The sequence below is a fragment of the Notothenia rossii genome (genome assembly GCF_949606895.1).
Source record: "Notothenia rossii genome assembly, chromosome: 10".
NCBI classification, from domain to species: domain Eukaryota; kingdom Metazoa; phylum Chordata; class Actinopteri; order Perciformes; family Nototheniidae; genus Notothenia; species Notothenia rossii.
Window position 1 is genome coordinate 42,666,457 of NC_136908.1, and position 16,274 is coordinate 42,682,730.

Consider the following 16,274-nt stretch of genomic DNA (forward strand, 5'->3'; position numbering starts at 1 on the left):
GAGGGTGAGGAGGGCTAAGTGTGTTGTAGTGGGTCAGAGATTCTCCTTTAAAGGGGCCCTTTTCTGCTTATTTTAGTATGTAGTGTCTCTACTGTGACATGTCTCCATGCTTTAATGTTCAAAAAGTTCCTTATTTTTCTCATACTGCCTGTGCTGCAGCACCTATTTTCACCCTCTGTCTGAAACCAGAGCCCAATCTGCTCTGATTGGTTAGCTGGCCGGCTCGGTTGTGATTGGTCAACTGCGTAGAGGTGTCTCGCCCTTTAGGCTATCACATACAATGTGTTGACTCACTAGTCAATAGAATCGCAAGTGTTAAGGCCCTGACACACCAGGCCGAAATCGGCCGTTTTCGTTAGTCGGACGACGAAGCGTGCCCTGTCGCCCAAACTCAATTTGTTGTGTCCCGCACCGTCGGCCGTGACACGCCTTATTTGGTCTTTCATGGCCGACGCACGGCCGATTCAACATTTTTTGAAGGCAGTCGGACAAAGAAATCACTCTGATTGGCTGTACAGCTAGCGAATCAGTGCATGAGGTGAAACGGTTGCTTGAGAATGTCTTCCACAAGCAACACTCCAATGGCTGATAGCTCCAGTACTGCACGAAACATGTTTTCGATGGACGAGAGTGAAGATGGAATGCACACCATGCGCAGTTTGTACGTGCTCGGCTGAAGTCTTTGCGGTGTGTTCCAGTGCGACACATGTCCAAGACGCAGGAGAACACGCCGACGCAACAGTCGGCGTCGGCGAGTTTTCTGGTGACTGCTTGGTATGTCAGGGCCTTTGCCTAGTGATGTCATTATGTTACAGAAGTAAACAAAGGAGTCCAATGGCGGTGTGTCAGGCAGGGGGGAACTGTAGAAGGAACAGAGATTTTAGCCTTTGCAGACCATTTACATGCACAACACACTACAGAAAAGGGAACACCCCAAAAAGCATGACAGGGCCTCTTTGAATGTGTGCAACAACTAAACTGTATGGGTACATGATTCAGACATGAAGTAGTCTCAGAAATATCTATGTGCTGATGCCATTGTTTGAAAAGTAATAATTTGTGCATGCAGTGACATACTCCGTCTGAATATGTTTCATATTACCTCTGTTACATGAGTGCCTAACACACCTCCTTTGAAAGCTTGACATTGAATGGGCAGCACACTAAAGGCGGCAGGTTTCCTCCCCCCGTGGCCTCGTGCTGCCAGTCTGCTTTTAACACCCCAAGCTTCATGCCAGCAGGAATTAAATACGCTCGTTTCCAAGATGAAGGGATTTTGAGATTTTCACCACATATTCTGAAAGTTGCGTGATTCAAACAGGACTTTTTAAAAGTAGACAAAGGGCCAGAGCATCTGTTAGAATTACCATAAAAGGAGAAAACTTTCAAATACTCTCATGGATCGCTGTGGATGACTGACAGAAATTGGAATGCACCACAGGTGTAATAAAAGTTGTTACCTTTAATAACAGAATTCTTGATTTTCAGACAAAATAACAGAAATACAGAAAACAAAATTATCTTTATACTTATAAATTACAGTAACATATGAGATGCTTCACCCGTCTCACAATTATGCAGCCAGACATTAAAATCACATGACGACCAAATGTACACACCTGAGGCAGGAGGGGTTGGTTTTCATGCCACATTTACACAGATATACGGGACAATAAAACACTTAAATACCAAACAATACCACCCATCATTCACCAGAGAGGAAGGGACACGGTGGACTGAAGCATCGGCAAATAAACCAGAGCAAAGACATTATATCTCTTTACAAATGCCACATTTGAAGTGGACTTGGTTATCCTTGCGGAATTAGCTCAATGGAAAGTCTCTGTTGCTGCATATTCAATTCAGGTTGTTTATTAGTTCAAAACATAGTTTAGCATGTGACTCAAACATATATTATCCGAGAAAGGTATTTTAAAACAGAGTATTGCATTTTCTCCTATTATACGTGGAATTTAACTGAAATCATGAGTGAAATGAAAAGATGGGGTGAAGTGATGCAACTCTGTCTCAAAGATTTTGGGTGAAATGAGCACACTGACAATGGATGCAGCATCTGTGACATAAACAGCCTTTTAAAGATAAATTAGGAAGGTATGAGTTTTCAGAGAGGAAGCGTGGTCGCTGTTAAGGCAGGGAAATCTGCCAGTCATGTAAAAGATAAAATAAGAAAAGAAACCCATTTTGAATAAATGTCATCTTCTGAATGGATAGTTTTCTTCTAAACATGGCCCTCTTATGCGTACCACATGTCACCAAAGACGAAAGTACCAGGGCCAGATAAACCTGCTGGAGAGCCCCGGGCAAAAATGTGTACTGGGCCCCAATTGGTAAAAATAATGACTACAAATGGCAGCTTTAATACATAAGCTTCACCTGGACTTAAACAAAACTGAAAAGAAAGAAATGTGAATCCTAATTGCTTGGAAATGTAATAAAACCTGGCTCGTGTTAATGTGGTCAAACAAATGACCTTTGGGATATTTGTCCCCTTTGCATCAATGAGCACAAAGCCCCCAGAAAAATGTGAGGCTTTAAGCTAATTTTCTTATTAGCTAAACCAAGACATTTTATCTGTGTCACGTGATGCCAGTGAGACCCTTAAATACTTTCCTAAAAGATTAACATTGGCAAAGAAATATCTGCGAATCAGCGGATATATTTCTTTTTTTATTTACTTCACTATATGAACATTTAAATAGCCCTTATTTAAAAAAAAAATGGGTTCTTATAGTCCAGTTATTTTCATACACACATGAGTGCAATGGGTAGAATGCTGTCTAGATCCTCATTAGGTTGATGTCACAGACATTACACCACAGTTTACCTACAGTCTGACGGAGCTATTTCTAATCCCCTTTTTCAGCCATACTATAGAGTTCTCATTTCACAAAATCTTTTCCAGTACTACCACTTACTAGTCCGTTTCTGCTGAGCACTGCTGAACTTGAGGTAGTTACTAGCCAACTTTACATCTCAGTTCGAATGAGTCACATAAAAAGTACAAGGCTTGTGAAAATGTATTGGCTTAAAGGTCCCATGTCATGGCCATTTCTACTGATCATAATTCCATTGTTGAGGTCTACTAGAATAGATTTACATTGTTCAATGTTCCAAAATCACATTGGTTTCTCATTCAGCATCTCTGTATAGTATGTGTATTATTCACTCTCTATCCTAAACGGCTTGATGGAGCTCCTGCAGCTGAGAAAAGATTGAGTGTGTGTGTGTGTGAGGAAGTCCACGGATTGGTCCAATCTGCGGATGTAACGTAATGGCACCACAGATTGGTCCATTTGAACCAATGGGTCCATTTGGGTATGGGCATGGCACAGTACCCAGGAAGAAAACAATGGAAAAAGAGAAATCTCCAACGTGGCGTTCTGGGGCAGCATAGACAGGTATTTTCTGTGTTAGAGTTTTACTCGCTACAGGGTGTACTTGGAGGGTTTGTGACTCTGCAGACCGTTTACATGCAGAAGCGACAGAACACACAAGGGGACGGGTAATAACCGGAAAAGCATGACATGGGACCTTTAATGAGAACATTTATCTGCAGATAAATAAATATAATAGAACATGTGGAAAATGTAAATAGACGTATAGTCATTAATTAGAATCTGACCCAATAGAGTGCCACAGTGACGCGTTCTAAAACCCGGAAGTAAGCTGCGCATGGGTTCCTACGACAAAAAACCAATGCAATTTCTCCATAGGATTTTGGAAAATAGCTGGAAATAAGGTCTGTGGTTGACACACATTTAAGAGACGGATCATGTTTTGTTTAGCCGGATAATATCCACATGTCTCCCCTACTTTTATCATTTTCGAATCATAAATCTAATCGATAGATTTATGATCGATAGATTTATGATATTGCATTGCTTTTTTGTCGAAGGAACCCATGCGCAGCTTACTTCCGGGTTTTAGGACGCGTCACTGTGGCACTCTATAGATGGGTATGGCATTTACTGGATCCTGAACTGCATTTTTAAACCCAACAAAACTCAGAAAAGTGACTTCAAAGTTTTCTTTCATCCGACAGAAGTTCTAGAAGCACACATTTAAACTATGTGGTGTGATTTCTCTTGATTTTAATCTGAAATCAGACAGTTACTGCCTCTGCGGGTCAAGGAAGGCCTCCTAATGGACTCAGAGTTACGAGACTCAGTGATTCAGGTTAACACATCAGTTATCAGTTACTTCACAGCCATTATTGCGTGGCAGGGATAGTAAATCCTTGTGGTTAGGTTATGGCTTATAACACTGCTGTATTACCAACTAAGTTGTAGGCATCTTTACAATAAAAATAACAGTATAATTTAAACCTTCAAGTAGTCTCACAATGAAATGCTCATTTGGTCCATTTTGACACATTGCCAAAGGTGATGAAACGTTTGCAAAAGTCATAATAAAAGGACACAAGCACAATGAAGCGAGCAGAATCAGATTCAGTGTGGTTAGCTCACACTTCCGTTTTTTGGAAGGTGAGCAGGCTAATCGATCATTTACTAAGCCCCTCCGCTAAACAGCGTTTGCAAATCTTAGCTTAGCAACGTTAACTCAGTATGCTTTAATACGTTAATATTCAGTGAGTCCTTGAATTGTCGCAAGTGGGTAGATTATAGGGAAATTTGTCCGCTAAAATGGTTTAATGACAGTGGTGATCGAGACGGCATTCTGAGCTAATCGAACTAAAGCTAGCTTATTCAGCCATGAGATGTAATTTCATTGACAAGCTTAGGCTTACTGAATACATACATAATACATAAATAAATATAAATGGTGTACAATTTTTACTTTTATCATTGTAAACAGCATATATACAAGGCAGGAGCTGACAGGTAGCAACGGTTTCTAAGAGGGTGGGGCTTAGCAGATGGTCAGTCACCTGGTCAAAAACTGTGATTCTGTGGCTCCCTCCACTAGATTATTTTCCCTCCAAAGCAACTTGTTGTAGGAGTGAAACTGCAGTCCCTATCATTACTTTGTCAGTTGTTGCTAAGAATCACTGTAGTGTGTGTTTTGTTAAGCTAACACTCAAATGCCCCTTAAGCTCAATGTGAGTGAGACTGACAAAACAGCAAATAAAAGCTTGGAAACAGAACAGCTTTTCTTTAGTGTGACACTTCATAGCTTGAAATCAAAACTGCAGAAAACATATTATGAGCTAAATGATTGCAATAATGGGCCGTTTCATTTTGTGGTAGTATTCAATTCATCATTATGGCCAATTTACTTCTTGAATTTAACACACTTACACACACACAAACACACATACTCCCACAAATACACCCACACCCACCCACCCACCCACCCACCCACCCACACACACACACACACACACACACACACACACACACACACACACACACACACACACACACACACACACACACACACACACACACACACACACACACACACACACACACACACACACACACACACACACACACACACACACACACACACACACACACACACACACAGGCACATCACTCTACATATTTTTAACAGCTTCATGCATTTCAATGAAATTTACCCTAAACCAAAGGGAATTGATGTCATACGTACTATTATCATTATTTCATTTGAATTACTGTTATCATATTTATCCTTTGAAATGATCAACAAAAACCCAATTTAAACTGCTGGACACTGCCCACAGATATTATTTGTGTTTGGGATATTTAGACAAAAAATATAAGGCAATATAGATTGTTCAGGGAAACATATCTTATACAGTATGTCTGTAGCACAGATCATGCAGAATAATTGAAACATTATCAGATTGTGATTGTTCTCTGCATGGAAAGCCAAATATACCGCCAGTCTCCTGTAAACATCAAACTGTTACACCTTGGATGTAACAAGGAAGTACTTCTTTTTACGTCGGCTTTCTAATGACATCCTTGAAGAAGAAAAAAGTTCACATACCTTGTAAAATACATGATTTAGTGCTAATTATGAGGGATATTGATATTGTATAGATGGTACTATAGTACTATTTTTAATCTAAATCAAAATGGTGAAACCTTTTCTATCAAGTCTACACTATATTGTTTGCACATCCCATCTTTAGAGCAGTTAAAGTACACTGCAATTAAAAACTGCTTATACTTTAGATGGTCAATTTCCTGTTTTGGATACCTACGCCATATAAATACATAGTATTTTGCTATAATTTGCACTAAATTACAGTAGGGTTTGCATGATCACAGATAACATCAAGTGTTTCCATGCTGTTGCTGTCTTTATAGAGTACTTGAGATCATTATCTTGTGTTGGTTTCTGAAAACATGAATTAGATTCTACATACAGTATGACATTCACAGAACATTTACATGCTGATGCGACACTGGGTGGAGGAAGATGTCTGCTTTGGATGCATACACACCATTTGACAAAAAACACAAAAATTATGATAAATTATTATCGAATGTAGAGAATAAAGGCTAATGTAGATATAAGATGGAATGTTACACAACTAAAACATTTTCCGTCTCAGTGGAAATGTAAGCACATTAAAAGTCTCAAAATATCACCTCCTCACAGTTCGCCATTAAACACACAGCAGTAGTTATGTTCCAAATCCCCTGCAGAAAATACACCACGTTGCTATTCACAAAGCACAAAACATTACACAAAGCATTTGGAGAAAGAGGAGCAGCTGGGGTGGGGGTCTGCGCTGTGGTGGAAGACGGCGGCTGGAAGGCAGGTCAGCGTTTTGCACCTCCTGGAATCACAAGCTCAAAGGATGCTGCGCTGTGGGACTGTTTTCTGGACCCAGTGCATGGGGGATTTTCTTTCTTTTTTTTAAACAGCACTTTGGTAATGTGGAGTCACAACATAAGCCAATGTGTGTCTACAGCACGTGGTTTTCTGAAATGTAGCTGCTTGCAAGATGCTCAAAAACGCTGGTGAACCGTGAGGATTCAGTTTTTCATGAGTTAACCGGAACAGCTTCAGATAAGAATATTGCCGTATACATCCGCAAACAGTGTGGAAGCTGTGAGTCAATTAAAGTAGTTAGAACTCATTTCATTTCATAAATACATATTCAAACCGATAAAACATGACGCAATAAAGAACAGTTTCACTGGTTGGACAAACAGAATGTAGAATAACGACTATAAATACCAAGCATTATGAGCTAGATTATGATTATTTACCACTAGAAAGGACAAGCCATCAGCTGACTGCTGTCCTAACCCTAGGAGGCATTCACATCAGTGCTGTTCTATGAAAACAGAAAGGATTATGGGTATAAGGAGGACTGGACTGATGTTTATATTGATCTATTTCTGTATACGTTCATAACTGGCATTACAGCAGAGATAGAACAGACATAATAATCATGAGTTTGATTCCGCACTGTGGTGGATGTGGATTCTTAGCCTTTGTGGTCCCCCCCAGTACCTGTTGGCCTTTCTAGTGATAGATGAATGACTGATCTGAGGACAGCGGGTTGCACCAGGTGTTAAACGTCACAATATTGAGAAGGAGAGAGAAGGAAGCTGAGCTATGTGGAGCAGGGACACTCCATTAGAGATGAACCAGTCGGGCTTGTTTCCCAAACCTGACCACAGACAGAAAGAGGAAGCTTCTAGGGGGGTTTCAGTCGGAGAAGAGGCTGGCGAAGGACTGTCGGAGGCTGCGGATGGTCTCGGCCTTGGCCTCGTCGTCGGTCAGGCTTCCTCGTAACGTCTCTGTGAAGGTGTTGGTCAGCGACTGGGATTTGCTGCAGTGGTTAAAATAAACAGTCAATTAAATGTTATACTTCTGCTATCATGGATCATGCTGGTGTGCTGCGAGGGACGTACTTCAGCTGGGGGGACTGTTTCTGAGCTCCAGGCCCGGAGGCGGCAGGGATGGGCCCGGGCTGGAAGGCCTGGCTGGGGGAGGTGGAGGCTGAGCGGGCTCTCTGAGGGGAGCCCTGGGCCGACTGAGATGGAGAAGCGGAAGCAGATCGTTGTCCCCCTGCAGTGAAAACACAATATTTACATGTAGACTGGTTGGACTTTTACTAACACTGCTGTAGACAGAACTCTGTTGCTGTAATAAACAAAATAGATACATCTCCTACCTCGTCTGGGCTGAGTGGTCTGTGGATGAAGAATGATATAGGGGTATCAGTACAGTGGATGCGGGTTAAAATGTTCTAGTTAATGGTAATGTTCCTGTCATTCTGCTTCACATAAACACTACACTCTTAAAACAATATGTACAAATGCAAAACAACATCTTGAAGAGTTAAACTTCTTGGTGTGAGTAGCCTTTTCAATTTTAGCATTATAAAATATGGTCACAGTTAAGTAAAAGTAGAAACATTAGCGAGGTATAAGCGGTTCAATCATATTTTTCATTGTGAACATGAATGCTACTTCAAAACCGGAAACACACTTCAATGATTATAATGCCGCAGGTGGTCACATTGAAATACACTCCACTCCACTGCTGTACTTAACTTGAATAAGTAAAAAAACACTCTAACCCCAGATTAGCTTTTTTCTTTAACAGTTTTACTTACTAAGAAAGAGGATTAGGGCCTTTTTAGATCAGACCAAATATTACTTTTATTTTGAGTTCTGAGAGTAAAGTCACAATTCTGTGAACAATGTCAACATTTTGAGAAATCAGTTAGAACATTTGTTCTTAAAAATTCTGACTTTAAAGGTGGGGTAGGTAATTTTGGAGAAACCAGCTTGAGTGCGCTAGAATTTGAAAATACACAGCCGGAAGAAATCTGCTACTTCCTTACAGAGCCCCTCCTCCAAAACACACGAACGTGCACATGACCAATGAGGGCACGAGATAAGTTTGTGCACAGATGGAAGACTGACAGGCAGGTAGGCCATCCAGTTATTTTAGCCGGGCCGGCTCAGATGATTGGTCGTGCTTTTTACAGTATTACGGCTTCCACAGATGACATTTTTTAATGGATTTTTTGTCAAAGCACTTAAGATATTAATTGCTATCGGGATGTTAAGAGCATTCCATGGAATATAACAAAAAGTGTATCTCGAGCCGGTTTCTCAAACTTAGCTACAGTACCCCACCTTCAATCTCAGACCTAGGATCAAATGAATTTTTGTTCAGATCTCAAATTTATTTTCTTATGTGGTCTTCTGTGACAGATCGTCTTCTGTAACTGAAGGCAATGCCAGGTAGTTGATCTGATAAAGCTGCCATTTGCAGCCATGTGTAAGGGTTTTTCTGGCCCTGCTACCTATTTTCTTTTTACTATCTTTTTCGGTGCCATGTTTAAACAATACTAAGAAATACAAAACACCTCAGTGGTAGCCCCATGAATGCAGGAGGGAGTTCAACTGGAAATGAGGGCTGTATAAAAATATCCAGGGGTCTGAAAAGCGTTTTTTATTTCCTGTTTCCTTTCAGCTGAAGTGAGCTGGTGTGATTTATGTTCTGATGTACCTTGACAGCAGAGGGCTGAGGAGTGGAGACCCCCAGCAGCAACTCGGCCATCTTGTTGAGGACCAGCTCTGTGATCAGCTGTCTGTCCTCCTCCACGTGCTCACCAATCAGAGGCATGGAGCTGTCCATGACCTGCACACACACAAAAACAGCCAATCAAGGTCCTGGATGCTCTCTATGTTAAACTGAAACTCCCTTACTGTCCACCAGAGGGCAGCATCAGATCTGTTATGTGAAGAATTGCTGGAGATGTGGTGTTCTGCCAGCAATGATGAGTCATATTACACAGATCAGATACACAACAATACTCCCCACAGTCATTTGCCATTGTTGAGGTTAGACAATATAAGCTATGAAACACTCCACTGGCCTTTAATATCATTTAGTGCCGGATGCACTGAGCATGACACTGACTCCTCTGTTTGTTCCCATGCACTGTAATACAGCTCAGAAAGCCCCTTGTCCTGGATCTGTCCTCCTAAATCCTCCAATGGAGATGGAACAAACACTGTAGGGCAGCTTTTAATCAGAGGTCTGAGAACATGCAGATGGACAGAACACTGACACAAACAGGGTAGAATAGGATAAAAACTTGAACTGTTTTAAGTCCTCGGATACCGTATCAAAGTAAACGGAGAACTATAATTGTTTACTGTGCATGTGCAGCTGGACATGAGGTGTAGCTTGATTGACAGTAGATACATTACATGGTATACTGAAACACATAAATCATACCTCTTAAACTGACAACTGTTTCTTTGTGCCATCCTCTGATGGGTAAAGCCGAGAGCAGTAGATGAAAAGTAAATCCATCTGTAAATATGATATTGCCCGGGGTAAGATCTGGAAGCCCAGACCACATCCATCGCCATACACTAATAAGTAGCCTCAAAGAGAAAAATCCCACCACTTGAGCTCACACACACACACACACACACACACACACACACACACACACACACACACACACACACACACACACACACACACACACACACACACACACACACACACACACACACACACACACACACACACACACACACACACACACACACACACACACACACACACACACACACACACACACGTGTTCTGCAGAACCACAGAGCACATGGGCTCCAGAGACCTGCCTCCCCAGGACCAAAACAAACAGCAGAGAGGGGGGGGGCTGCTGGCCGGGTCACAGAGGCCCAGGGTGGAGGAGCTGCTGCTCCTCACCCACAGGCTGTAAACACAGAGACGGGTATACACAGTGTTCACAGAGCAGAACACTGCATGTGCTTCTGACCGCCTTCAGGGATCAAAACACTCTGCACTCTGAAAGTCATTCCCATTTTCTTTTAAAGTTCTTGTTTGTTAGGGACAACAATTCAATGAGTTCGTCCCTCAAGATCAATTCACATCCAACTGGTTTGGAAACATCAAATCCAACTGGTTTGAATGTTATCAGCCTGTTAAATGAGCTTGATCAGTGGTTATCAGCCTCATAGTGTCAGAAGCAACCCGGTATCACGGCAAGACGTGAACATGTGACGATTTACCATGCTGGGAGACGTGAAGAGGTCACGATTTCGTCCCTTCAAACATGACAGTTACACGGTATTGTTTACCCATGTTAGCCAGTGGAGGAATAACCGGAAATGCCAAGCAAGTGCTACCCCGACGGTAGGTTGTTATTGTCAATATTAATATAATAATGATTTATTTTTTAATAGACAGCTTTGGTTCATGTTAATTTACAAACTCTTCAACTACAACCGTAGTTATATTTAAAAACATGTTAGAAGGCCCCGCGAAATACTTTAATGTAAATTTAAATTTAAATGTGAAGGAATTTGTGTATAACAAAATATATCGGTGATAAACGATACCGGAAACAGACATAGGCAAGATCCGCAGCTCAATGAGTGGATGGTTTAGCCGCAATGCACGCTGGGATATGGTGTTTATGCGATGGTAAGTATATACAAGTTCCGTCCAATAAAAGATGACATAGATTTTGGTAAGAGCTAGCCAAACCATCAATGAGAAGGTCTTCTTCAGTGAAACCCTTCCTGCATGCAAGAAAGACATGAATCCAGAGTCATCTCAAACTGTGTTTCAATGTGCCATGGTTTCTTACTTTCTTCCTGCTATTTTTCGGAAAAGTGTGTGATTAAGGTTCACACTGTTCTAAACAGAACCACTACCCATAGCAGAGAACCCTTACAGCCCTTCCTTCCCTGTGAGCAGCCTCTGGGCCAGGTTTCGGTGGTGAGGCGGGGCGTGGCCCGGTGTTTGGCCCGTTGAGTCACTACCACAGGGACGGAGCAGAGCCACTTCAAAGGGCGTGCGGTGGGATCCACCCTGCTGATTTATAAGGACACAGAGTCATCCAGCAGAGGACTGCAGCAGCTAGCCTCTCAGCGCGGTACATAGAGGTGTTGTTGTGCACTTTTACTGAGCTGCACAGTGATCTGTCTGCACAGTACCTCGCTGCATCATTTATTCCACTTCATGGTAATCGTGTACTTTCTACTCAACAACATTTATAACTTTGTCATGAGAATATGTTTATATGAAGTGGTTCAGCCCTTTACTACTTATCTACCTAGTGGTATATTACCAAGTATCTGAAATTGGCTCTAGCATATACATACAACATTTCAAAAGGATCCATTGTTCTTAATGAACACATCATTTAATTGAGCTGATTACTTTTGTACTATTAGCATTTTAAATGCAGGACTCTTACCTGTGCTAGAGTATTTTGAGACTGTATTATTTATATTTAAAATAACTTTAGTAAGTATATCATATAACTAAGTGTGCTTAAACATTTAGATAATAAAGACTTCTTGACTGTAAGTTATGCTATAAAATCTCTTAATGTTGAATCTCATTTGAATCTGTTCAGACTAATGCATAAGACCTGGTAATGGGTTGGCTTATTTGAAGTGAATGTATCTGCATTTTTATTACGCATTATAATGGCATGACGTCCAGCGCTCTTTCCCTTTCTCTCCCTTGATCCTACTTATCAATGGCCATTATTTTGCTTAGCAACGGTTTCTTATCGAGAATTAACAACCTCTGAAATGTCCAAAGGGACCGAACAGAATTGAGTTTTCAACCAAACCATGTAATAAAACTAGATAAAAAGTGTAATGAATTAGTATTATTATCATTATTATTATTATTATTATTATTATTATTATTATTATTATTATATATCAGTTGTGTTGCATCATGTCATTTCATGTCATGTTGATTTTCAATTGTCATGTTACTCGTCATATTGTGTCGTGTTGAAGGATCTCATGTCTGTACTGTGGGAACATGTTCCATTGAAGGGCCAGGGAGCTGCTTCATGTTAATAGCAAACTGTTAATGAAGGGCCCCTGAGCAGCTCATTACTTTTCATTCGAGAGAAGTGTCATGGCTGATGTCTTTGTCTGGAACAGAAAACAGATTCCCACTGTGATGGACCGGCAGCTCTTCCTTGCTTGTTAATTAAATTCCATCATGCTGAAGGAGGAGGAGGAGGAGGAGGAGGAGGAGGAGGAGGAGGAGGAGGAGGAGGAGGAGGAGGAGGAGGAAGAGTTGTGGACACAGAACATTGTTATGTGACTGTCACCAGTTTCTCCATCCAAGCAGTGCCAATCTAAGACCAGCGTCTCAGAGGAGCTGGGACATAGTTCCTGACATTGAGTTTAAATAAAGAAGCACATTCTCTCGGTGCTGACTTCCCCCAGCGTTTGGAGAGCTGTGATGTCATGTTCTCCAGCTGAAGAAGGGCACACCAGAAGTTCCTCACCGGCCTGTTTCCTCACATTACAGACAGGACATTTAAAATAAATTAAATCAGTTTATTTGGAGCTGTATTTACACATTATACCCCTCACCATCAAAGTGAATGAATTTGTGAAACACCTGGTTTGGTTAAGTGATCAGCCCCTTAGAGTTTACCATTATAAAATTGCTCAGGTGCAACCAAGCAATTTCCAGATCAAACACCAGGCTAACTGCCTGACATCAAGTGAAGTGATTTTGATGACTTCAGAATAAAACCAGCTGTTTCTTGGGGATTCTGCAAGGGAGAATGGGCAAACCCCAATGGAGGTGTGCAAAGCTAGTAGAGACATATCCAAATAGATTAATGGCTGTAACAAAGTATTACATCAGCGGACTGATGATTTTTGCAACCCTTTTATTCTAATTTAGCCTTTTATTTTTCATTAGTTTGATGCTGTAAGGCAAAATGTGTAAATAAAGCTGGAAAAAGTATTTGTTTTAATGGGTTTTGATTTCAGGCTGTACGACAAATAAAGTGACTCTTTCAAAGGGGTATGGTGATTTCTATAGGCACTGTAATGATACATGATGTGATCCAGTAGGTGGCCTGAGTGGGAGCAGACCATAACACAGGAAGTGTTACCACCCAATGTTGATCCCATTGGAGAAGGACAACCCAAACCGGAAGTCACTACTTACCAAACCAGTGGTGTCAGGTCATACAGCAGCCATTTACAGTGTTTGTCTACAAACTGCACGTAGAGAGCAGTCTTCACATGTACTCTTAATAAACAGGCAGTGTTAACTGAGTCACTGACTGATATTTTCTTTCTCCGCCTGTGTTTTGTCTAAACTGAGCATTCTTTCAAGGCTCTGATGATCATGTGCCTTCAAGTCTGGCTACACCCTTCCCTGTTGACTTTCACAATGATATGACAAATATTATTAGCAGGAAAGGAATCCAAGGTGATCTGACTGAGATCTGCACAGATGAAGGTCGAGCTGGTGAACTGCCAAGAAGGTTGCAAATGTACGGAATGCTGCATGAAATGTTTTTATGAAAGCGCTGTAATTTTACACCGTGCAATCTTAAACTGAAACCAGGGGTTATTCTGAAAACAAACTGACCTCGATGATATAGTCGTTGCCGTCCTTCCCGTGGACGGCCTTCACTGCGCAGATGTCTAGACCTCCGAACATCTCGGAGCAGGAGTCCACCCACAGCCGGTATCTGAACACAGGGACACCACTCACTGATACACCCACATGTAAACACCCCATAATGTCTGGAGATATCATGAAGGGCAGCTACAGTAACTGTTACAAATACACTTGAACCATAATACTTAAACTAAAACTAAAGGATTTATAGGATGGTTAAATCGTTTGTACAAAAGATGTCTCAGTATGTTAAAATGATGAATGTGAGATTAAGCAAAAACAGAGACCTCTTTAAAGGTTTGAAATATAAAAAAGGAGTACATTTTCCAAACAGGAAATTGTTTTGCCTGTGTACCTCTGAGGGAGCTCACCTGTCCGTCATGGCGATCTGTTCCAGCATGGCAGAGCCTGTGTTCGCCTTCCAGTTACCAGAGATGGACGTTCTCCTGCATTCAAAGAACATCAAGAAATCAATCAATGCTCCTCCGGTTAGCCTGCACCGCTTTACCAAGACCTCATGGGGTTATCATTAGTTTATCAGGGATAATTATTGCCATACAAACCTGCATTATGTTTGTGTCAGAGACATTTAAAGACATGTTTTCATGGCTAGGCCAGGGAGAGAGAAATGAGAGACTGCTCCTCTGCTTTGGTCAGGTAAACCCCCCCCACAGACTGTGGAGGGGGGCTGAATGTGCTTCCAAATGAGTGGGTGGGTTTGAAGGAGAAATGTTACTATGAGTACATACTATACATATGAGAATCTAGGAATGAGGTCATTCTATAAAACCAAGGTTTTTCTTCCGTTTTGACTAGTTGGCAAAAAAGTATTATGAAAATAAATGATCCTAATTTTGGTAAGTGATAAGATTTAGAAATCTTGTTTCCCTGTTGGCCGTCCATAATGGGAGCCACTTTGGATACCTTATGTTTAAAGATAAGTTATGAAAAACAAGGGAAAGCACACACAAATCATTACATCAGTATCAGCCATGGCTGCATATTGCCTCTTTTTACTGTTATTTTTATTTTTAAGACTGGCCTGATTCACATGCAGGCACCAGCTGCATTACTACTTTACTTTGCTACCAAGAAAGGTAATGAAACCCAACCTCATAACTGTCAAATAAATGTGTTCAAAGTGAATGAAAAATCGTATTCATATGAGAAGTAGGTCGAATAAAGATCTGAATTTGTGATGAAACTGCTGAAAAATAAATTTCTACAGTTTCAAATCTGAAATAGACACATACTGCAAATGTGTAAGTGTGACTTAACAGCACACAAGACATTGTCTGCATAACTATGGAAGGGGTTTATCATTAAACAAATTAAAGTATTCACGCTATAGGCAGCTTAAGGTATCTGTAATGGTATCCGTTAATATCTGGTTATTGAGCTTACATAAAGTCATGGGGGAGGGGGGGGGACACTTCTTACATGTAGGCCTTGTAGTTGTTTCCGATCTTCTGGATGCGGATGTCGTACTTGGACTGGACGAAGGGCTCGGTGGTGGCGTAGGTCCCTGCCAGAGCCACAACACTGGTGATATCCTGGAAGTCCTGCGGGGTCTCCACTTTGATCTGTGGGAGAGACCCCCCCCCTTGTTAGTGAGCGGCTAATTAAACAACCTTCCGTCATAGCTGGTGGTGGCCACTTGAATCCCACAGGAATTTCACACGTGTGCACTGCTGGGATGATGGAGGGTCCCTGGATGGGAATATTGCCAGGGGCCGCTTTGAACTACGTCACCTCACACCAGCGAGTGATTACACTGTGCACTATACACACAGGCAGGGGGAAATGACGCTATGGGAACACAAAACACGGCCATTAAATAAAACCCAAAGGCGATTTTCACCATAACTTTTTAGATAACT

At 41.4% G+C, this 16,274-nt stretch overlaps 1 protein-coding gene across 1 annotated transcript; it reads right to left on the minus strand.

Moving 5' to 3' along the window:
* Positions 1–1,442: 1,442 nt before the first annotated feature.
* Positions 1,443–15,992, minus strand: LOC307023036 (synapsin-2-like). The gene is made up of 7 exons (XM_079656029.1): positions 15,835–15,992; positions 14,766–14,840; positions 14,362–14,464; positions 9,457–9,588; positions 8,108–8,126; positions 7,845–8,001; positions 1,443–7,762 (listed from the first exon to the last, which is right to left on the minus strand). Coding segments are annotated over exons 1-7 (612 nt in total). The 5' UTR covers positions 15,837–15,992; the 3' UTR covers positions 1,443–7,638.
* Positions 15,993–16,274: the final 282 nt, after the last annotated feature.